The sequence below is a fragment of the Artemia sp. Qi Xiang Cuo genome, chromosome 9 (genome assembly GCF_049724085.1).
Source record: "Artemia sp. Qi Xiang Cuo chromosome 9, ASM4972408v1, whole genome shotgun sequence".
In the NCBI taxonomy this organism is placed as follows: Eukaryota; Metazoa; Arthropoda; class Branchiopoda; order Anostraca; family Artemiidae; genus Artemia; species Artemia sp. Qi Xiang Cuo.
The window spans coordinates 37788579-37814232 of NC_142802.1; the positions used below are offsets into that span (position 1 = coordinate 37788579).

At 35.8% G+C, this 25654-nt stretch overlaps 1 protein-coding gene across 1 annotated transcript in view; it reads left to right on the forward strand.

Annotated features, from left to right (window-relative positions):
- The first annotated feature begins 5769 nt into the window (after nt 1-5769).
- The window catches only part of LOC148948625 (uncharacterized), a 74836-nt gene continuing 54951 nt past the window's right edge, over nt 5770-25654 (forward strand). The window contains exon 1 of the mRNA XM_089094979.1: nt 5770-6189. Coding sequence (XP_088951105.1) covers nt 5770-6189 — 420 coding nt within the window. The remainder of the gene's footprint in view (nt 6190-25654) is intronic.

Below are 25654 nucleotides of genomic sequence, written 5' to 3' on the forward strand. Positions count from 1 at the left end.
TCGTGATTTTACTAGATTCATGATTTGTCGCAGTGAAGTGGCCTAAAGATTATGGAAAACATATAATGCTGGAAGCTTAAGCTGGTCCTCCAGACAAGTACCATCTAACGACTCATAGTTTGCTTATAATCCAGTTGCCCAGGCAGTTTAGCTGCTTTTGAACTTAAGCTAAGCACTGCTATATTAAATGTAACCCTAGTCTTTTTACTATTGGACTGAAGCTTAATCAAAAAAGTTTCAGTCCTCGAATTTCCTTGAAGTAACGGCAAAAGAATCGTTGTAATCATTTTTGGCATATTTATTTATTTCAAAAAGTTACCTAGTTTTGAAGAAAATGTTACGTCTCGTAACTATTTGACATCATTATTTCTAATTTGAAAATAAAAGGATAATGTTTTTCCCAAGTCCACTTTTAACCGTGGTTATATGTTGTCTTTTTTAATTTGTGTTCGCTACTGTCACAATAGTAGATAATTTCGGAGACCACACTGCCTTTCCATGACGATAAAATAGAAGTTCAAAATTGGGATAAAATCCTTTTTAATAGACAGTGTATAGAAATTCACAAAAATACCAGATATTTCGGTCACATATACAGTGACCGTCATCAGTAGTAAAACTTTTACTGATGACATAAAACGTCATCAGTAGTAAGAAATCAGTGAAAACTGGTAGTAAAAGTTTTACTAATGATGACGGTCACTGTATATGTGACCGAAATATCTTTTATTTTTGTGAATTTCTATACACTGTCTATTAAAAAGGATTTCATCCCTATTTTGAACTTTTATTTTATCGTCACAATAGTAGTAAAAATACACATTATTCTCTTCGTTTTCTTTTCGGTACAGCTTGCTACTTGATTCTGCATTGGTATTGGGGACGCTTGTGACAAACAAGTTTTTTCTGGAAGCAAATCTAGAAGTGTCCTACTTCGTAGCAGAGCAAACTAGCTTCAGTGGACCCCAATACCCATCAGCCCTAGGCCAAGAGCCTGATAGCAGATGTAGCTTTGACAATATGTTCCTATAAACTCGATGTCCTGTAAGCTTTAAAAAATGGACTTTTAATATTTCTAGAGAAATCATTGATGAAGAGAATAACTTAAATTATTCTCTTCATCAATGAGAAAACAAAATATTACACTTCCTTTCAGAACATTATTTTAAAAGCACCAGGTCTGAATTTACTTTCGAAAATGTGTCGAATGTAAGCAGAAAAGATTCAAATGTTCAGCAAAATGGTAGGATATATTTGTGAAGAAACACATTGTGGGGAGTTATTTGTGCCAGGGGAATTTTCAATTAAGGAATCGCACAGGTTCAGATAAATGTAGGGCATAGTTGTTAGGTGGGGATTTGGTGATAACAGGTATTTCAATAAGAATAGTTAATTGATTAACTATTTTGATAGTATAGCAAACAATATTTGGCTACAAACCATTTCGGAATCGGGACATTGAGATGGAATTTGGAAAAGCTTGCAAAGAAATTGGCAATGAATTTTCACGTTTCTAGAATCAGTAGTTATATTCAGTGCGCAAACAGACGCTTAATTTTATATACATTAACCAAAGAATTTTTTTAGTATTGCTCAATTAGAACCATCAATATAATGAGGAAAGGAAAAATCCCAGGGGCTCGAACCTGGTGTGATTTTTTTTTTTTAATGGACAATTGTGCATTGTACATGATCTGTCAGTTTCCTCTGTATATACTATATTGTAAAACATGGAAATAGGGGGGGGGGAGATTTGGTATGAAGAAACTTAACCTGGTATTTCTCTCGACAACGCTGACGCTGATTCAACGCTAAGCAATGTTTTTCATCCAGAGAATTGGTTCAGTCAGATAGAATGCTTCATTGAATTTAATACTTAATTATTTAAATGTTAACCAAAATTTAAATTAATCAAATATTAATAATTAATAACCTTTTAAAATACAGTAAATGCCGAAATAATAAATAACAATATGATGAGAATCTAGTTTTATATGAGACAGTTTTGGACAAACATGAGTTGAAGACTTGGAATTAAGTAGATAAGCCTCTTTCTTTGAAAAAAAAACACATGATTGATTCAGTAAAGAAGTTTGTTTATTTTATAAATTTTTAGGATATTAGACTAGAGCAAAATTCTTCTTAAATAATTGAAGGTTTTCATTAAATACAGAGCTTTTTTCAAGAAGATACTACTTATGCCAACAATGTCAGGAAATGGTATTTGAATACTTTCACTGACGATAGTTCTTTAACTAGGGGACACAACAAACAGGGAAGTTTGTTGAGGGAGGGGGCTCAGACTAAATATTCCCTTCCTCCGCCTGGAAGATTCAAAAATTTCCTAAGATATTAAAATGTTAGGGGGGGGGGGCAGATCAACACATTTATTTAAACCCAATGTTTCAAAAAGAACTTAAAATGCTTTAATATTTTTAAACGTACGACGCTTGTGGGGTGACAAACTTGCTTTAGACATTTCCTCCTTCCTCTGGCACATTTTTTTTCTATGCCTGCTTCCGTGCCCAAAAACAGGTAAAGGTGACATTTTACATAGAGTGGTGACATTTTCATACATGCACACCAGGGAAAATATTCGTTAACACTTCAAGTATTTGCAGAAGTGTCATCCTTAAAATGAAGTATAAAAAAAAACAATGTACATGAAATTCGCCCCTAAGATTGAATTACGCATTACCGCCTGGGATAAAATTGGAACATGTTTACCTAAGTCATCTTAATTAATCGAGTGACGGATTGATCAAAGGACAAATATGCCGGTAATTAGAAAGCGAATATAAACTAAGCTGGATTCTTTTGAAATATGCCGAATTAAAAAAAAGATTTCACTATCCAGTTTCTTGACGTTTGCATGTTCACTTAGGAGTGACACAACTTTGTCTTTTTTATTTATGTTTTATTGAATAAATACAAAGAAAAGCAATAAGCACTTTTCCAAATGCTAATTGGCCAGCATTGCATACAGGAAAATCCAAACAATTTTTATTGGAAGCTTTAAATTTTTAATACAATCGTAGCTTTTAAGTTTCTTGAAGGTGAGACACTGTAAAGCCCTTTCCCTATTATCTTTTATTCAGCGGTCCTTGTGTAATCCCTTCCTACGAAATCTGTTCTAACAATTCGTTTTGTATTTCTTTCTTAATTATATTTTGCTTTTTTCACTTTTCGTTTCTTTTTTTGTCCTTATCAAGGTCTGGTTCATCCTATTTTCCTTTCTCTCTTTTGCATACTACAATATTTTGTAACTACTCCAGGGTATTGACTTTTGTCCTGAGGACATCTGAGACGATTAATAAAACGCCTTGATGAACACAAATTCAAAAGTTTACTTTAAAAATAAGACAAACACGGAGAGATGTAGAAAGTAGAACAAGATAACGACATCATCTTAATATTAACTTAATTTTTGTGCAAGGCCGTACCCAGGTTTTTTTTTGGAGGGGGTATTACTCAAAAAAAATTTCGGTGGTGGGTTACACAAAAGACCTCAAAAAACGAATGCAAAATTTGTTTATATCCAATTTTGTTAAGTTTTTACGAGTCAGCCAAACATTTCGGGGGGGGGGGGGCCAACCCCCCCCCTCTGGGTACGGCCTTGTTTTGGTGAAATGAATGCTTCCCTCAAACAAACAAAAGACAAAAAAAACTACTATCATAAGTCTCAGTTTGTGCTTCATTTTTTTTTCTTTTTTATTGAGAAAACGAAAATTTCTGCACTGACTGGTTGAGCATACCAAATTTTTATCCATATAATTTCTGCTAATGCTGATTTTTTCACAAAAGATGTTATGCCTTCTACTTTTTGATCATTTTCTATCAACAGCCCATTAATCATTAATTGCTACGTAAAACAAAACAAAAAATAGAAGGGAAGTAAATGTTTTGGTGAGTTGCTTAGTGTAACTTTCAGTCTCTCACCCCAACCCATATTCCAAGTTCACTTATGCAAGCTCCTGTTTTTAAGGGTTAGCGAGGAGTAAATCCCTAAGGATTAGTTGTGAACACCTCTCCTTAATGGAATCCTTTCTATAATTTGTTTAAAATTTGCGAAAGTAAGGATGGTAAGGCCTATGTAACTCCTGTTTAAGCGATGAAAGTTCTTTAGGCCTATAGAGGATGCTGCCTCATCAAAAAGTTATATAAGCAATCTTAACAAATTACGCTTTGTTTAACTGTTCGTATAGTCATTGGAAAGAAAATTTTATGGTGAACGAAATATTCTTCCGTGTTATGTGAGGAGAATCTATTTAAAGGCAAGCCATAAGATATGAAAAAAAGCCTTTTATGCAGAAAACTCGGTAAACAGACATTTTGTCTTTGGAAATGAAGTACTTCTAACGATTCACAATCCATATTGTCGGAATCTTGATAATGCTCGCCAAAACTGGTAAGTTCAGTTGAAGCGCGTATAGCTAATTTAAAAGGGAAATAATGAGCAGGCCATCATATCCCACGCTGTAGGAAGTTTCAATTCCTGCAACCATGCTCAACTAGAGTCTAATAAACAGTCAGGTTCTTATAGAATCCGCCCTCCAGAGGAGGGACTTTGGTTAAGGCTAAGGGAGGGTTTGCTTCAATTGTTCTATAAGGTTTTTCTACTTTAAGGGAAATTTTTCCTGTTGTAAAATTGACGAACTAATGCAAGACAGTAGTATTGTCTAGGTTTAAGCTCCACCCGAATTCTCCCACCTATTCCCCAAATTTTGAGCTACCGTAAAGACAAATTTTGAAAGAGAAAATGTCCTTTTGCCTCTAATAACATCAGAATCATTGATCTAGCCCGATCGTCTGGTAATAATGGGGCACATGCACCTAGCATTGTCGGTTTTTCTCAAACTCAAATGAGTTCGTTGCGTCTGATAGTAATCATCGTCCTTTAAATTTTGTAATTAAGGAGAAAAGGGCTTCCTTTGCTCCTTCCTGGCCTTCAACGTATAGATAAGCCTTTATCGCTCTAGTGGATACAATAGAGGAGAGAAATTCCTATGCTGCAACGCTTAGACACGTTTGCTAACACATCCAGTGTTTCCACTTCTAGGGATTTTTCCGCAGATCTACTGAATTTGATGTATGTCTCCTGTCAGAAGAATGTAGTTACGGAATCTACGGAATTCCTACGGACAAACCGGAATCCTATTGAAAATGTCATATTCAATCTTTATTTATAATATTAACCCCAAATCATTAAGAGATTTCTGCAAAAAATTCTACGTCAATGGGTCATCATATCAAAATCTTGATAAGATAAGATCTGCGACTTCTTTCGTGTGTGATATTGGGCATTGGTGCTTTCTTTCAGAAGGGTTTTGGACAAACCCTTACAAAACAGAAAAGTTTAGAGAACCTCACTAGCTAGCAAAAAAAAAAAAAAAAAATCAAATCTGAGTGATTGTCTCAAGTCTCAAATCATAATTTTTTTTTATTAACTTCAGCAAATCTATAATTTATTTTAAATTTTTAAAGATTAGCCTGCTCTGTGTAATTGCCACTTTGAGATATTAGTTTGGTAACCCTAGTGAATCTCAATGTATTGAAAACAAACTGTCAATCTTTTGACTAAGTAACAGGAACGATTATCACCGTAGCAAATATCAATGCACTTAAATAAGATTCCAATATAAAAATAACGACGCTCCTATTGGATAATATTATTATATTTTTCGGAAATGTTTCTGGACAAAAAATCAAAGTTCATTATGACTCCGTCAAATTAATACTGAATATAAAAAAGACAGTCGTAAATCAGTAATGCTCAGGTCAATAATACTGCTCTGTTTTTACCGTGCTATAGTGCATAGTTATGAAGTAGTCATTGAAGACTTTTTTGACAATGCATTACTTTCGGAAAAAGTATGGATTAAAACAGATGCATGGACTATCTTGGACAAATTAAGTCCAGAGTCAGATGAATTCGGAGTGCTAAAATTCAATGGATCTAGCGTAATGCCAATTCATTTGCATAGTCATCAAAAAGTTCCTAATGTTCACAGGATTTCTATAGATGGAGACTTCCTACTGCGAGCAGGACTAACAGAGGTTTCGTTTATGAAAATAAATTCATACGACAGCTTTGGTAATCACGAAGAACTTGGAAATGTAACAAATGCATATAATTGGCAATATAATAAACAGTTTGAAGCAACTATATATAGTCTTTCATCCGTTGGAGTAAGTCTATTTTATATATATATATATATATATATATATATATATATATATATATATATATATATATATATATATATATATATATATATACATACAGGCTAGTTTCATGTATATATATACAGGCTAGTTTCAAGCTCAAAGGTGTATATTAACAAATTTGGCTCTTCATTTACCCTGATTTGCTGCTTGCTAGAATTATGCAGTAGGATCTTATATATATAACTATAAAAAGATTCCCTATTAAAAAAAAAACCTACAATAATAATGAACAAGATAAAAAAAGGACAGCTAATGCAAAACCGTAAATTGAAATTTAGAAAACGTCAGCTCCTCACCACCAGACAGTCTATAATCCAGGGTTTTCGAAAAGAAACCTAGAATTTGTATGAACTTTTTTTCTTTTCTTTTTGGCTCGATTAAAAATTGCATGAACGAAAACTACACCCACGCCGGGAGATTAAGTGAGGAGGTTCGATAACACCCTTCACCTTTTATTCACAATTATCATCACAGACGTGTATCACCAATGGTGGATTTTTTACAAAAATTTGTGGATTAGACTGACCCTTTTCTTAAATTAAATTAAAAAAAAAAATTTTCTAACTGAAAATAAGGAGCGACATTAAAACTTAAAACGAACAGAAATTATTCCACATTTGAAAGGGGCTATCCCCTCCTCAACGCCTCACTCTTTACGCTAAAGTTTGACTCTTTCTCACAAACTTTTTTTTAAAAAAGTAAAAGACTTTAGCGTATGAGTGAGGCGTTGAGGAGGGGACATTCCCTTTCAAATACGGAATAATTTCTGTTCGTTTTAAGTTTTAATATCGCTCCTTACTTTCAGTTAAAAAAAACTTTATTTTATTTAATTTCTGAACGTTTTTGAATTAATGCAGGTTTTGATTTTGGCTCACCGTACATGAATAATTAAAACGAAATTTGTATATTAAATTTGTTTATTTTTTTGGTTAAATCGCTTTCTCGAAAGTTATTTAATTTTATTTACGAGCTTATTTATTAGTAATAAATATACGTAACTTACTAATTAACTTACGTAACGAACTTCTATATTCGTATGCTCTTATTACGTATATTAGGGGGTACGCCCCCTAGTCAATACCTCGTTCTTTACGCTAAAGTTTGAATTTTGTTCCAATTCTGTAAGAATGAATCCCTTAATCACAAAGGCTATTAATTAGAATTAATTAAAAAACTTTTTCCACAAAATAGGTTTTTTAAAGAAAAGAAAAGAACCCCATTAAACCAAAACTGAGCAAAAATAAAATCCAATAATCTACCAAGCTTAAAACTACCACGAATCAGCATCAATAAGTAAATAAAACCCAAAACGAACAGAACTTACAATAAATAACCGATTCAAACTGAAAACGAGCAGATACTAACATGAGTAGGGTTCAAAAACCCTATTCCTTTCCAAGGCTAGAACATAAAAATGTACTTTACTGAAAAAATATAAATGTTTTATTTTTATAACTTTAATAAATACTGCTGAAATACAAAAAATTGCTAAAAATTTTTCTTCAGCATACAAATAGCAGATCAAACTATAAAGTCTTAAAAAACGAAAAGATTTAAGTATTATTTTGAACTGCTATCTGTATACTGGAGAAAAATTTTCAGCAATTTTTAACAACATATACCATTTTAAAAGTCTGGATACAAATAGTAGTGTTTAATTTAGTTTCATACCTCCTCTAGTTAACCTGAAATAGAAAACTTGATATCCTTCACAAAAAAAATCTATTTACTTTCTTTGATAGCCTGGATACATTTACGCTATTTTGATTTGGTTAAATTTTAAGAGCAGAAGTAACCCCAAAAGTTTGAACATAATACCCTCAGTCTTTCTTGAGATACTGCTGAGATGCCTTATTGGGAATTAGCATTAACACATTGCATTTTGGTTTAATCTTAAGGCAATATTTAGTTTTTAAACATAATGGGAAAATGGGAAGGTGGGCAGGGGAGAGGGACTAGTTGCCTTCCAATCACTTTCTACTATTAAAAAGGGCATTAGCCCTTTCTATTTTTAATCGAATGAGTCCTTTTCGAAGTTCCTACGACAAAGTTTTCGAACTCCTTCGATACGAAGTGCCCTGGTCTAAAAAACAAAAACAAAAAAAAAACAAAAAAAAACGAAAAAAACATTGTAGCCACATCGATCTTTACTATAAAAATGTCAAGCCTTCCAATCACTTTCGACAATTCAAAAGGGCACTAGCCCTTTCAATTTCCAATTGAATGAGCCCTTTTTGAGTTTCTACAACAACGCTTTCTATAAACACCTCATGTGTCCCGAAGGGCATAACTTACAACCTTTACCCTGAGAGCTGTGAGGGGGTTGTCATCCTCAAATACTTAGTTTCCAGAACTTTCAACTACGTTAAACAAAATGGCTATCTAAAAATTTTGATTGGATGTGTTTGGGGAAAAGGTGTGCGTGAGAGGGGCGTTAGTTGCTCTCCAATCAATTTCAACTATTAAAAAAGGCCCTAGCCCTTTCAATTTCCAATCGAATGAGCCCTTTTGAAGTTTCTACGACAATCCTTTCAATAAAAGCCTTATATGCACCCAGGGCATAACTTATAACCAATACACTGAGGGATGGGGGGGGTCTTCCTCAAAGACCAAATTTCCAGAACTTTCAACTACGTTGAAGAAAATTGCTATCTCAAAATTTGATTCGATATGCTTGGGGAAAAGGTGGGCGTGAGAGGGGGGTTATATGCCATCCAATGACTTCCAACTGTTAAAAAGGGCACTAGCCTTTTGAATTTCCAATCGAATGAACCCTTTTTGAAGTTTCTATAACAACTCTTTCAGTAAAAACCTTATATGCCCCATGGCATAACTTACAACCCTTTCCCTGAGGTCTGTGAAGGGGTATTCATCCTCAAAGACATAATTTTTGGACCTTTCAACTACGTTGAACAAAATGGCAATCTCAAAATTTTGATTGAATGTGTTTGGGGATGATGGGCGTGAGAGGGGGGTTAATTGCCCTCCAATCACTTTCAACTATTAAAAAGGGCACTAGCCGATTCAATTTCCATTCGAATGATTCCTCTTTGAAGTTTCTACGACAACGCTTTCTTTAAAAAAAATGGATATGCCCCCAGGCCACAATTTAAAACCCTTGCCCTGTGGGCTATGGGGGGAGTTTCATTCTCAAAAACACAATTTCCAGACTTTTTAACAACGTTGAACAAAATGGCTATCTAAAAATTTTGATTGGGTGTGTTTGGGGAAACAGTGGGTGTGAGAGGGATGCTACTTATCATCCAATCGCTTTCGACTATTAAAAAGGGGCACGATCCCTTCTAATTTCCAATCGAATGAGCCTTTTTTGAAGTTTCTACAACATCACCATCTATAAAAACCTTATATGCCCCCAGGGCGTAACTTACAACCCTTGCCCCGAGGGCCATGAGAGGATTATCATCCTCAAAGACCTAATTTCCAAAGATTTAAACTACGTTGAACAAAATGGCTATCTAAAAATTTTTATTGGATGTGTTTGGGGAAAAGGTAGTCGTAGGGGGGGGGGGGGGTAGTTGCCCGCAAATCACTTTCGACTATTAAAAAGGGCACTCTCCCTTTGAATTTCCAATCGAATTAGCCTTTTTGTCAAGTTTCTACGGCAAAGCTTTCAATAAAAACCTTATATGCCCCCAGGGCATAAGTTACAACTTTACCCTGAGGGCTCTGGGGTGAGTATCATCCTCTAAGATATGATTTCCAGACCTTTCAACTACTTTGAACAAAATGGCTATCTGAAAATTTGGATTGGATGTGTTTGGATAAATGGTTGGCGTGGAAGGGGTGTTAGTTGCCTTTCCCGTCATTTTCGACTATTAAAAAGGGCACTAGCCATTTAAATTTCCAATCAAATGAGCCCTTTTTGAAGTTTCTATGATAACGCTTTCTATAAAAACCTTCTATGCCCCCCAGGGCATAACTTACAACCCATGCCCTGAGGGCTGTGGGGGTTGTCATCCTCAAAGACCTAATTTCCAGAACTTTCAACTACGTTTAACAAAACGGCTATCTCAAAATTTTGATTGGATGTGTTTGGGGGAAAGGTGGGCATGAGAGGAGAGTTAGTTGCCCTCCGATCACTTTCGACTATTAAAAACGGCAATAGCCCTCTCAATTTTCAATTGAATGAGCCTTTTTTTGAGTTTTTATGACAAGGCTTTCTATAAAAACCTTATATGCCAGTAGTAACCTAGGTGCTGATTTGGACGATACATTCACGCCTACAAGAATATGGTCAAAAGTGTAATAGATTGAAAACCTACATGAAAATATACACATGAATTGCGCAAGGAAAAGCCATGCCTGAGACACTACACTCACGCGTGAATATTTTAAAAGTTGGCACACTATAATGCATGTTATGAAACTAAAGTCGAGATTTTTTAAACTTGGCAATGTATAATGTGGTAATACATGTTTTGAGAGTTTGGTCGTAATAATAATTTAAGCATACAGGTTTTTTTCTGTTTTCGTTGTCAATTGCACAATGAATGTACGTCATGAGTTCACATGTACATTCTTAAAAAAAACTGGTATGATATAAAGTAGTCAAACATGTTTTGGGAGCACGCACGAAATTATGTAACTCAACATCCGTTTTTTATTCATCCTTGAAAAACTGTATAAAATGTTCATGCACTACAATTCAATTTTCATTATGTATAAGCATATTGAGTATAGTACACTGCATACTATTAACTTTGAAAATAACGGATTCGTCAATTGTCAATGTGAGTACAGCTTACTAGATTTCATAATTTATTTCCAGATAAAAAGCATTTACCAGTGAATTCAAATTTCAGGGGAACTTAGCCCCCCTCCCCTCCAACAATACAAAATCTTAAAATATAATGAGTATATTCGATAGAAAACGCTAAGTATGGTTTTTTCTATTATGTAAATAAAATCTCTCCTCCACAGCTATGTTTACAAGTTTTAATTGTTTTGAAACAGTTCTTTTTCGTTCAAAAATGTCCTTTTCCCATCGTCTATCTAAAATGTGCTGTCTTTTTCCGGTTTGAATGGAAAGCTTCGGTGTTACAAAGAGAGTGACAGTTTTGGGACTCAAATTTCACACGCTATTACTATCATAAATTAATGGCATATGCTTAATGAATTAGCAACAAGGATGTTCCGTGACAAAGACAGAAAATCGTAATGTAGTCTAATTAAAGGAAATATATTTTCTTTTCAATTGTATTCCATGATTAAGAGGGTTTTACTATGTGAAAAAAAAACTATTTAATGCTCTGGAAATAAAGCAAAGAGGGAGGAGGAAACTTCTTATGCAGATTATCGTTTCGAAATTCCCCTTCCTCCGAGACTCAAAATTTTCCAAAATTTTACTTTAAAAGCTTTAATTTTTAAGTATATCTAAAGTCCTGATGGTTATAGCACTACAAACATCAGAATTGACTTTTTAGGTCAAATTATATTATGGGGAAATGTTTTTGAAATCCCCCTTCCCTCCAAACTCAAAATTTTCCAAAATTTTACTTTAAAAGCTTTTCTTTTTAAATATTTCTAAAGGGCTAATAGTTATAGCACTACAATCTTAGGAATTGACTTTATAGGTCAAATTATATTATTGGTAGATGTTTTTGAAATCCCCATTCCCTCCAAGAACAAAATAAGACGATATTTTACTTTACAGGCTTTTCTTTTTAAGTATTTTTAAATTGCTAATGATTATAGCAATACAAAACTCAGAATTGACTTTATATGTAAAAATATATTACGAAGAGTTGTTTTCGAAATCCCCCTTCTCCCAAAACTAAAAAATTTCCAAAATTTTATTTTAAAAGCTTTTCGTTTTAATATTTATAAAGTGCTAATAGTTATGGAACTAAAAAAATCAAAATTGACTTTTTAGGTCAAATTATATTATGGTGGGATTTTTTTGAGATCTCCCTTCCCTCCAAACTCAAAATTTTCCAAAATTTTACTTTAAAAGCTTTTCTTTTTAAATATTTCTAAAGTGCTAATAGTTATAGCACTACAAACATCAGAATTGACTTTATAGGTCAAATTTAATTATGGGGAGATTTTTTGAAATCCCCCTTCCCCCCAAACTAAACATTTTTCAAAATTTTACTTTAAAAGCTTTTCTTTTTAAATATTTCTAAAGTGCTTAGACATAGAGTGCTACAAACACCAGAATAAACTTTAGAGGGCAATTTATCTGTAAAAGAGGGCTTATTATTTCCTTACTAAATTTTTCTTCTTTTTTAAGGATGTGGAGGTGGATTCATACAATTACCCTCCCTCCGAAAAGAAACCAAGATGGGGTGATATCACATCGATGCAAGCTGCAAGACCATCAATCATCAGATATGTTAGCTCCATTACAAGTTCTCTGGACCAGCCAGGAGCCTCTCAAGCCAGTGTCAGCTCTGCACAAACCTCTATGCAACCTGGCGGAAAATTCAAGAGATAATGGATAGATTCTCATAATGCATCAGTCTCATCTAGTCAAGATTGGGGGGTCACCCCCTATCAAGCATTGCCGGGCCGGTCACGACCAATGCAAGGCGAGAATGGTGTGGTCCTTACAGCTCTCGACATGCAAACTGCAAATTTAAATGTGAGTTTTCAATTATTATTTCTCGCTAATAATTCTTTTCCCCAAGTCAATTTGAAGGAGTGTGTGTGAGCGGTACATGCGCCGCTTATTTTTCTGTATACCCGATAATTCATGGAGATAGTATAATGAATATTGCAAATTCAATAACGTCGTTATGATTGTTGTATGTGTGTGTGTGTGTGTGTGTGTGTAGGTTTTTCTAAATTGGGCTAATAGTATTCAAAGTAAGTGGGAAAATTATAACGAGGGGGGTAGTGGATCTGTGGTTTTATTTATTGAAAGTTTAAATGTTAATATATGTAGGTTTAAAAAGGATTTTATTGTAAGAGGTGGGGCGGGAGAGAGGGCAATTGAATTAAAATATCATTGAGATTTAGAGGGGTGTAGGGGGATACAACGAATCTGTTTCGATAGGAGGCTGCAGTGTTTCAAGTATATATTTTTAATTGCAGCATACAGACCTCTGCGCAATAATGCCACTAAGAAAAAGTTGGATAAAATGGCAGTTAATGGCAGTTAATGGTAGTTAAAAGGAAGGTTCAAAATCTCTAGATGCAGATTTTAATTGTCTCTACGAGAAATTTTTCGCGACAATGAGAGGAATAGACATTTTTCATTGAACTCATGCATACTTAAACGCTAGCGTCTCGTTTTTACAGTAATACCACGAATTTTAGTAAATCCAGGGTTCTGATAAGAAGGGTGTATTATTTCCAGTGCGAGCTCCTTCAATTGACTCAGTAGAACATTGGGTGTGGCTTCTATACACCCCACCCACAGACTCCAATTCAATCGGTCATTTTAATCCGATTTTGGATATTATTAGGGTTCTAAGTAAGAGTAAGAAACACGAGGCACGTTATTACTGTCCAACATGTCTTAAGATTTTGCTCTGATGTAAATTTAAAGCATCACATAAAACACTGTAAACTTCATGGATACCAGGCTGTGGAGACGGTAAGCGGAAATAGAGCGATCTTACGTTTTAAAAATTTTCAAAACACGCTCCTGCAGAGCAATAAGATCGCTTTAGACTGCAAAGCTAAACTGACAGACGTGTGCGATTCGTCAAATTTAAATCCTGGTAAAATACATGAAGCCAACGAGATGAAGCTCTTACGCTCACGCGCAACGAGATTCCAATAATACCATGCAAGTGCTGGATGTAGTTGAGATGTTGGGTGACGGTGAAGACTGCATGCGCTCGGCATTGGTCAGTCTAATCAAAACAGGTGAACGGTGCAATTTCGCGCCTTCGTTATACAAACTATCCTATGCTCCTATCACCAGATGACATAGTGGCCATTCAAAATCGTAAAATATGTTGGGTTTGCAAGGGGGAATTTGGTGATGGTGTTGGGAATGGTGCGAGGAGGAAGATGATCGACCATGATCATTTGTGGCAGGAAATTACATCGGGAGGGAGTAATTTTAGAGGGGTAGTGCACCAGTCATGCAATTTAAACGTTAGACAACAATATTTCGTACCTGTTTTTATACACAATTCCAATTACGACTTAAAGTTTGTTCTACCGGCGTTGGCCCGCATTGCCAAGGGTGGAGTTGTAGATGACGCATGGATAAATGGTTCTTTTTCATATAATATCATACCCAAATCATCGGAGAAGCTACTGCTACTAGAATTCATGTGGAAAACAGTTGACAAGGGTAACACGTGCCTGAATAAAATCCGTTTTTTAGACTCTTTCAGCTTCTTCCCCAAATCTTTAAGTCAATTGATTCAGGTACAGAAAAGTGATAATTTTGATAGCTTCCCCCTCCTCAAACAGCGCTTCCCCAATGATGAAATGTATGATTTATTAACGTGTAAGGGTATATATCCATATGATTATTACAACTCTGGCTCGAAGCTAGATGAGGTGTCACCACGGCCCATTAAAGCTTTTTACAATTCTCTTACTGAGAATAAGTGCGCCACTGGCGATTATGAATTTCATAAGAGGGTTTGGGTAAAGGACGGGTTTAAAAAAGGGTGGGATTGTTGTAAACTTTACCTGGCAAGTGACGTACTCACTCTTCTGGACATTGTGTGCAAAAATACGGATAAAATCTATGGGGAATTCGGGTTGGATTTAGGTTATTATTTTTCCACTCCTCATTTGGTGATGGACTTGATACTTAAAATCAGCAAAGAAGAAATTTGGTCTGATCGCCGATGTGGATCAGCATCTGTTTGTAGAGAGATCAATGAGGGGTGGGTATGTTTTTCACGGGGATCGTGTGTGATCTACTCGATAATTCATGGAGATAGTATAATGAATATTGCAAATTCAATAACAATGTAATGATTTTCACTATTTTATTGTGTGTTTGTGTATATGTTACTAACAAAGTTTTTAATTTATTATGCATTTTTTTTGTAAATGATGCTATGAGCAAAAAGTATTTATTTTAAATAATTCTAGGATCAATTGAGTTTTCTTGGTGATATGGAAAAAAAATGAATATGATTTTTCAGTATTTTGATGTAATGCTTATTTAACATAAAAAATAAAACCTTTTTTCTCCAAACCAACGAAATGGCACCACCATTGGGTGAAAAAACATCAATATTTACCAGACCAATTCTTTCACAGCCAATGAAGTTCAGTGATGAACCTACATTAGTTCTAAAGAACATGGAGTGGCATAGAGGTTTTCTTAATGATGTTTTTGGGGATATGGCTAGCCTAGACGACTTAACTTGTGATATTGACAAGCTTGAGGATCCGGAGTGGGCAGATAGTTTTATGCGTGAGCATTTAGGGGGTGTTACTAGTGCAACTGAACCGGGTCCTCATAACGAAATTCCAACACAGGACAATATAGGCTGGCTCTATCAATGGTCCTAAAACACCCTGGAATATATGCTATCAGGCTTAGGGGACCTCATGCCATCTCCAACCACTGTATTTGAACAGACTGGGGAGGATGTTATTGACAATACTGTGTCACCCCCCAACACTCTAATGAACGATGTAGCTAATGCTAGTAGTAATAGTAATACAACAACACAAGTATCTCCTCTTCCAGATTTTGTTCTGTCCAACTCTGCCTTGCACCACACAAAGGTCTACAGCGCCAAATTCAGTGATCCCTTCAACTCTCTAGTGTTGGGAGATATAATAAAAGAACCCTCGGTAATTAAACATTTATGTACTGCCAAGATTTAAGCCATTCTTGAACAAAAGATGGGGGACTGGGGGGGGGGGTCAGTTTCAAAGCCTCAATAGCACTAAAAAAAATTTTTTTAAATGAAAATGCGAGCGAGCTGTATTCAAAATACTTGCACACAGAGATGTGTGTGTGTGAGAGCGGTGCATGCGCCGCATCTACTCGATAATTCATTGAGATAGTATAATGAATATTGCAGATTCAATAACAGCGTAATGATTGTTGTTTGTGTGTTTGTGTGTGTGTGTGTGTGTGTGTGTTTGCGGTGCAAGCACCGTATCTACTCGATAATTCATTGAGATAGTATAATGAATATAGCAAATTCAATAACGGCGTTATGATTATTGTATGTGTGTGTGTTTGTGTGTGCGTTTGTGTGAGCGGTGCATGCGCCGCATCTACCCGATAATTCATGGAGATAGTATGATGAATATTACAAACTCAATAACAATGTAATGATTTTCACTATTTTATTGTTTGTTTGTGTCTATGTTACTAAAAAAAATTGTGATTTATTATGCATTTGTTAGGTAAATAATGCTATAAGCAAAAAGTATTTAGTTTAAATAATTATTGGATAAATTGAGTTTTATGGATGGTATGGAAAAAAAGAAATATGATGTTTCAGCTTTATGAAATAAAGTTTATTTCACATAGAAAATAAAACCTTTTTTATACAGATTAATGATATAGCACAACCGCCATTGGGGGATGAGACATCAGCATTTACTGGACCAATTCTATCACCACCAACGAAGTTCAGTGATGAATCTACATTAGTTCTAGAGAATATGGAGTGGCATAGAGGTTTTCTTAATGATGTTTTTGAGAATATGGCTAGCCTAGACGACTTGGCTTGTGATATTGACAAGTTTGAGGATCTGGAGTGGGCAGATAGTTTTATGCATGAGCCTTTAGGGGGTGATACTAGTGCAACTGAACCGGGTCCTCATAAAGAAATTCCAACACAGGATAATACATGCTGACTCGATCAATTGTCCCCAAACACCTTGGAATATGTGCTATCAGGCTTAGGGGACCTCATGCCATCTCCAGCCAATGTAATTGAACAGACTGGGGGTGGTGCTATTGACAATTCTGTGTCACCCCCCACCATTCCGCTTAATGATATAGCTAATACTAGCATTAGTAGTAATACAACAACACAAGTATCTCCTCTTCAAAATTTTTTTCTTTCCAACTCTGCCTTGCACCACACAAAGGTCTACAGTGCCAAATTCGGTTATCCCTTCAACTCTCTAGTGTCGGGGGATATAATAACAGATCCCTTGGCCATTACACATTCATATAATAATAAGATTCGAGCCATTCTTGAACAACCGATTGGGGCGTGGGGGGGGGGGGTCAGTTTAAAAGCATCAATAGCACTAAAAATATTTTTTTTAAATGAGAATGCGAGCGAGCTGTATTCAAAATACTTGCACACAGAGATGTTGGCAATTTGCCCACATTTATAAAATTATGGGGAGGTTTTTCTAAATTGGTCTAATAGTATTCAAAGTAAGTGGAAAAATTATAACGAGGGGGGTAGTGGATCTGTGGTTTTATTTATTGAAAGTTTAAATGTTAATATATGTAGGTTTAAAAAGGATTTTATTGTACGAGGGGGGACTGGGGAGAGGGCAATTGAATTAAAATACTATTCAGATTTAGAGGGGTGTAGGGGGATACAACGAATCTGTTTCGATACGAGGCTACAGTTTTTCAAGTATGCATTTTTAATTACAGCATACAGACCACTGCGCAATAATGCCACTAAGAAAAAGTTGGATAAAATGGCAGTTAATGGCAGTTAATGGTAGTTAAAAAGAGGGTTCAAAGTTCCCCAAAGTAGATTTTAATTGTTTAAATGGTCAATTTCCCGTGACACTAAAAGGAATAGATATTTTTGAGCGGGCTAATGCATATTTAAAGATTGGTGTCACGGTGTTACAGTATGAAACAGAATTTGAAGAGGGTCAGCGTTCCGATAAGAAGGGTGTATTATTTCCAGTGCGAGCTCCTTCAATTGAATCAGTAGAACATTGGGTGAGGCTTCTATACACCCCACCCACAGACTCCGATTCAATTGGTCATTTCAATCCAAATACGGATATTAGTAGGGTTCTAAGTGAGGGTAAGAAACATGAGGCATGTTATTACTGTCCAACATGTCTCTCAAGATTTCGCTCTGATTTAAAGTTAAAGCATCACATAAAACACTGTAAACGTCATAGATACCAGGCAGTGGAGACGGTAAGCGGAGATAGAGCGATCTTACGTTTTAATAAAGCTCAAAACACATTCCTGCAGAGCAATAAGATCGCTTTGGACTGCAAAACTAAGCTGACAGGCGTTCGCAATCCGTGAAATTCAAATTGTTTTAAAATACATGAAGCCATAGGGGTCTCTTACGCTCACGCGCAACGAGATTCCAATAATACCATGCAAGTGCTGGATGTAGTTGAGATGTTGGGTGACGGTGAAGACTTCATAGGCTCGGCAATGGTCGGTCTAATCAAAACAGTGAACGGTGCAATTTCGCGCCTTCGTTATACAAACTATCCTATGCTCCTATCACCAGATGACATAGTGGCCATTCAAAATCGTAAAATGTGTTGGGTTTGCAAGGGAATTTGATGATGGTGTTGGGAAAGGTGGGAGGAGGAAGGTGATCGACCATGATCATTTGTGGCAGGAAATTACATCGGGAGGGATTAATTTTAGAGGGGTAGTGCACCAGTCATGCAATTTAAACGGTAGACAACATTATTTCGTACCTGTTTTTATACACAATTCCAATTACGACTTAAAGTTTGTTCTTCCGGCGTTGGCCCGCATTGCCAAGGGTGGAGTTGTAGACGACGCATGGATAAAAGGTTCATTTTCATATAATATAATACCTAAATCATCAGAGAAGCTGCTGCTGCTAGAATTCCTGTGGAAAACAGTTGATAAGGGTAACACGTGCCTGAATAAAATCCGTTTCTTAGACTCATCCAGTTTCTTCCCCAATTCTTTAAGTCAATTGATTCAGGAACAGAAAAGTGACAATTGTGATAGCTTCCCCTTCCTTAGACAGCGCTTCCCCAATGATGAAATGTATGATTTATTAACGTGTAAGGGTATATATCAATATGACTATTACAACTCTGCCTCAAGTCTGGATGAGGTGTCACCACGAACAATTGAAGCTTTGTACAAGTCTCTTACTGAGAGTGAGTGCACTAAAAGCGACAACGAATTTGATAAAAGGTTTTGAGCAAAGGGCGGGGGTAAAACAGGTTGGGATTATTGCAAACTTTGCTTTGACAGTGACTTAGTCGATTTTCTGGACATTGTGTGAAAAAATACGGATAAAATCTGAGGGAATTGTGGGTTGTTTATTATTTATAATTGTTCCATTCCTCATCTGGGGATGGAATTGATGCTTGAAATCAGCAAAGATGAAATAGGACATAGTGCCAATGCTGATCAACTTTTGATTTTAGAGAGATAATTGAGCGGTGGGTATGATTTTCACGGGGATCGTATCATGAAAACTGATTCGAGCGGACAGCACACCGATGAAAAGTCGGACGCAGTCTTTTTGGATATGAATTCTCTTTACCCATTGGCAATGTCTCACTACTGTTTGCCCCGTGGCAATTATAAATGGCTTAACAATCCATGTGATTCAAATTTCCCCGACATTGCTAGTGTTGAGGAGAATGGGGCACAGGTATGGTTTTTTGAAATTGATGAGGAAATACCTATGGAAACCCGTGACTCGGTAAAAGGCTTTGTTTTTTAGTGCATAAATAGACCGGTTGGTAGGGACTCTCTGAGCCCCTACGATTTATCTTTAGTAGAGGACGGGAGTATGCAGTGGGTACCTTCAAAACAAAAACTAATTGCCGATCTCAACCCGAAACAGAATATCGTTGTTCATCACGTGCTTTTGAAATGGGTCGTCTTCAATCTATTCGAGGTCAGAAAGATTCATAGAGCCCTCAAATTTGATCAAACGCCTAACATGAAAACGTTTATTAATACCTTGTCAGTAAGTGTTCACAAGCAAAAGCTAAAGTTGAAACAGAAGTCTATAAACTCATTTTGAACTCAGCTTTCGGTAAAATGTACGAGAGTGTACGAAACAGAAGTCGATGTGACATTGTAACCAATCCCAGAGATTCTGCTCAAATCATTGCGGATCCAAACTTCACAACAATCACAATCATTGACTCTAATATAGTGCTCCAACACCGTAAGAACATAAACATTGTTTTAAATAAAAATATTGCAGGCGAAACTGCAGTAACTGAAATCCCCAAGAAACTCATGTTGTCATTTTATTATAATGTATGCAAGGTACAATGGCTGATTGAGGGACAAGTTCAAGTTTATTACGGGGACACTGATTCACTCCTGTTAAAAGTCAAAACTAAAAATCTATTGAGTGATTTGAAAAATGATAAGTGTATGACCTCACGACTTAACAACTCTAATTGTGATAGAACTCTTTCACAAGAGCAGCTGGAGTGCCAAGCTCCACTTCAACTGTCACTGTTAAAGTACGAAACTGGCAGTGATCTGTAATTAACTCGTGTGTTTCCTGAGCTAAAAACATGCTCTAGGGAGACACACGGCAAGCATATCAAACAACTTTGCAAGGGGGTACATACACACTTTGTAAAAAATAATTTCGACATGATTGTCTATAGAAACTATGTGGAACGTAGCTTAGTCCCAAGTGCAAAAGGCATGGAGATTCGCTCTTTAAAATAAAAAAAACTACACAGTTAGAGTTGAGTAAAACGCCCTGTCGGACATATCAGATAAATTCTATGTACGTGCGGATGGTGTGAAAGTACTACCACACGGTAATTATTTAATTTCAGACCGAGTTGAATTTGTAGATTAAAGAAAACAACTCGGTCTAGAAAAATTAACTTAAATTCATTTAAAAAAAAAGTATAAATTGGGTGGGAGGGTTTTTTGGGTAATTGGGTATTTTTAAATTCTTTTTAAATCTTTTTTCTATACAATAAACAATTTTCAATTTCCACTATTTAATGCCACCCCCGGCCCGGGCCCGCCGCAGCGGGCCCCCCGCTTCCCGGCCCCCGCGGCCGAGTCCTGGCCCGCCGCAGCGGGACCCCGGCCGCCGCCGTGGCCGCCCCCCGGGGGTTGGAGGGGGGATCCCAAACCAAATGCTGTAAATAAAAGTGATATTATTTCAAGTGCATTATTCTAATAAATGTTGTGTTTTTTTATAAATAAATAAATAAAAAAAAAGTGTATTTATTTAAGTGTTTTTTTTCTCTGTGCCTATGTAAATGTTGTATTTTTTATTATAAATAAAATAAAAAAGAAAGTGTATTTATTTATGTGTTTTTTTTATGTACCTATGTAAATGTTGTATTTCTTATTATAAATAAATTAAAAAAGTGTATTTTTTCATGTTTAATGTGCGTTCATGTTCAATGTAATATTTTTTTTTTTAAGTATTTTTAATTTTTTATTCATATAATAAAATAAAATATTATTATTTATTCGTCTTCTTCTTCTTCTCATTCTTGAATGGAGTAGTAATAGGGAAATTATTTAGTCATTAGACAGCTATAGTCTACAGTTAGTTGTCTAGGTGAACTGTTGAAGGGAACATGTATCAATTTAAAAAACTATTAAGATCGTTTCTGTGTGGGCCGTCAATGTCAGGCAAAACAACACTCTTAACTAAAATAATTAAAAATTGCGATAAAATGTTTTTGGAAAAGCCGAAAAAAATCTACTATTGTTACAGTATTTGGCAGATCAATTTGGCAGGCAGTATGGCATCAATTTTATCGTATGGCAGGAGTCATACGATAAAATAAAAGTAATTGCCACGACGGGGTTGGTGCAGATACTATTCATACAGGGACTTGATGTTTTCAGCATTATTGAACCAAACTCTTGGCTGATAATTGACGATCTGGCTGAATCTATTGAACAATAGTCCCAGGAAATGCTAGAACTGTTCACTGTTCGCTCTCATCATGAAAAAATTTCCGTTACTCTGGTTCTACACAATCTCTTTCATCAGAGCCAATGTATGCGAACACTTGCATTGAACTGCACCTGCTATATCATCTACAGAGTTGTTCGTGATTCTAGCTCGCTAAAAACTCTCAATAAACCAATCTATCCAGGCGCACCCAAATTTCTGCTCTCAGCATACAATCAGGCAACTAATAAACCCTACGGCTATATCCTATTGGATCTTAATCAAAATACACCCGAGGATTTGCGTGTAGTCACATATATTTTTGACAATGAAATTACAGTATATCTCCCTGTGAACACTAAAAAGACCTATTAGTTGCTATCATGACACTGAAGAAACTAGATGAAAATAGACATCTGTTTTCAGTTCTAAGCACTTCAAAACCCTCGCTTAGAATAGACATACTCAAACATGGTATTGAAAATGATTTTATTAATCTAATATCTGAACTTTGTTTAAATTTGACCGAGGGTAATGTTCAACTGCCAGAAGTAGTTAAGCAACAGGCAAAGCAACATCGATCCATTGTACGTATATTGGCCTCTAAAAAGAAAGGAAAGCGTTCTAAAAATAAAAGACTTTTTCAGGTGGAGAATAGACTTTCCACATTTTTACTGCCAGTAATTACAGGACTTGTAAACAGTTTTTTCTACTGAGGATGGCAAAACCGAATAAAGTGAATCCAACAAAGGTTCCTCTCTCACCCGTGTAACACTTTGAGAACAATCTGAGTAAATTCCTTGACAATGAGAATATTGAGGATGATAAAAAACTGCTTTTACTTCAAGATACATTTCGCCGGGTGGACAAACATAAGCCCTATCGTGTGAAGGCCACTGCTGCTGGTATTGATCACAAAAAAGAATCATCTCCTCAAGAGTCTGCTGGAACACAATTAAAAAAGGATGAAATGGATTCGATTTTATTAAAAATTGGAAATCTAATGCCCCACTCATATTGGTAACAAATTACACAACCCGCAACCTATCTCACGGAAAGTGGTCAAGATCAGATTCAAGTTGAGAACAATGGGAAAGGGATTATAATTAAGGGCAAGAGCTATAATCTGCATGATTTAATATTTCACATCGTTACAAACCGTAAAGGACTATTATCATTTGACGCTCATCTATACAACTTTCTAAATACATTAAATTTCCCCAAAAGTCTTATTAGCAATAGACAAATTCTAAAAAAATTAAATGAACATGCTTCAACATCAACAACAACAACACCATTAAAACATGAAGAAGAAGAAGATGTTAAATCAACCTTGGAAAATACTTGCAGACCTAGTTGCAAAAGCTTCACAATGGTGGCGAGGAAAAAGCGAAAACGTATCATGTCACCATCACCATCCAGTATACAAAAGGGTAGCGGACGTTACACAACGTGTTTACGTTCAAAATGGTTGAAGTTCTGAAAGGTGTTTATGAAAATATTGGTGAGGTGGGCAGTTTAAGTTCCCCCACCACTCTTTCCAAAGTCACTGGTGTTCAAACTAAAAGTGTACAAGACTATCTACAAAATTAATCAAGTTACACTCTGAATAGAAATCATAGACTTCGTGCCAATCAATATCGAAAAACTAAAGCCTTTTACCCACTGCATATACTGCAAGCAGATCTGTTGAGTCTCCTGATCTCAACGACGATGAGATTCAATAATGTTAAAATACACCATACAAGTACATTATACTTGCAATCAGTGTTTATAGTCGTTATGCATATGCAATTCCATTGCGATCAAAGAGAGGTGTTGAAGTTGCTCAGGCCATTGAAAGTATTCTCGAACAAGATTCATATAAAAAAATTCAAACGGATCGTGGTAGTGAATTTGTAATCCTCATGTTGCAAAAGTACTAGTGAAATATAGTACACTGCTCTATCATAGTCATAGTCCTATAAAGGCTGCATTGGCCGAACGATTGATAAGAACTATTCGACTTTTAATTTCAAGATATGGTACATTGAAAAATACACTGGCTTTTATTCATGATTTAGATAAAATCATGTTGATTTATAATCAACGACCTCATCGATCATTGTCCAGCTCTACACCAACGGAAGTTCATCATTCTGATCATGATACAATTGACACCTTTCTTAAACAATATTCCAATGAATCGGTTGTCAAGAAGAAAAATAAATTCAATGTTGGTCATACTGTTCAAATTAATAGAACAACTAATGTTTTTGAAAAGGAGAATTACTTGTGGTCCACTGAACTTTTTAAAGTGGCAAAAATCCTAGACACTAAACCCATAACTTATCGTATGCGCGATACCAAAGATTAAGAGATTCTCGGCGGCTCTTATGAATATGAACTACAAAAAGTTAAAAATAATAGTGAAATCTATCAAATTGAAAAGATCTTAAAGACACGTACTCGCAGGGGTAAGAAACAGTTACTTGTTCGGTGGCTAGGATACAACTCTGATTTTGATTCTTGGATCGGTGTAGAAGACATTGACAATGCCCAATGATTTCTATGTATCTTTCATGTCCAATGTTTCCGATCCTCTCTACAATGACTTGAATACAACAAGTGATTTTTGGACAAAACTCTCCCCCGCCATAAAATGTGACGGTGCCTATGAAGTGGCTCTTGTCGACTTTATTCTCAAAAATACCTATGACATCCTGAGAAAGGCTTTTGTGTATGATATATAAGCTATACCATTTGATTGGTCTCGCTTTGTTTACTATGAATTGGTTGAAACACTTAATCTATCAACTATACATGTGCTAGATTGAAATATATTGAATACGAGTTTGTGAGTGACTGTTGTCGTACAATCAATAGCAAAATCTCATCTCGTAAGAATGGTAAATTACATTTTAATTATTCAATGGAATACGATATGATTTACATTACCTCACCTGTTGACACTGAAAAAATTATTCTCAATGATAATCTGAGAGATGTTCTTGGCTTTAAACAGAATACGATCACTGGGAAAAATGCTGGCACCGTTTACGGGATGGATCAAGTTATTTTTGCTGATTATCCACCTGGTTTCTCTTAGGACTCGTGGATATTTTTCTATGAATACCGTGTGGAAACATAGCGATTTGTTAACCCAAATATCCCGCTCCTCCTTGCTCTTAAAGAGACAACAACTCGTAAAATTTTTAATCATAATCCGAAAACGACTTGGCAGTATCCTCCTGTAAACACGTCAGATTGGAAACTCTGCCTGTTATAGCTAAGAAGTGCCACGGGCAATACTCAAACCCTAGCAAATGGCTAGGCAGTGACTACTATGCATTTTCGACCCATTGTTGATGATAAAACGATCGCCTAAAATGAATAATAGAAGAATTCCATTTGTCTGTCCCGATATCGATTGCTATGTTGGTGCTCTAAGTCCACGTCAAATAGGCAATGGATTGGACTACTACAAGGGGCGTACTACAATGTCTGGCTATGGTCTTGGTAGCTGGTTTGCTAGGCTATTTCGTTCTGCACTACCCCTTGCCAGAAAATATCTTTTACCTGCTGCAACGAATTTTGCTGCCTACTCACTACAGGACTGGGGGTCGGGCAAGAATTTCAAGGAGAGTGTTAAGGAAAATATTAGATCTTCAGCAAGAATCGTTGGTGAGAAGCTAAAATCT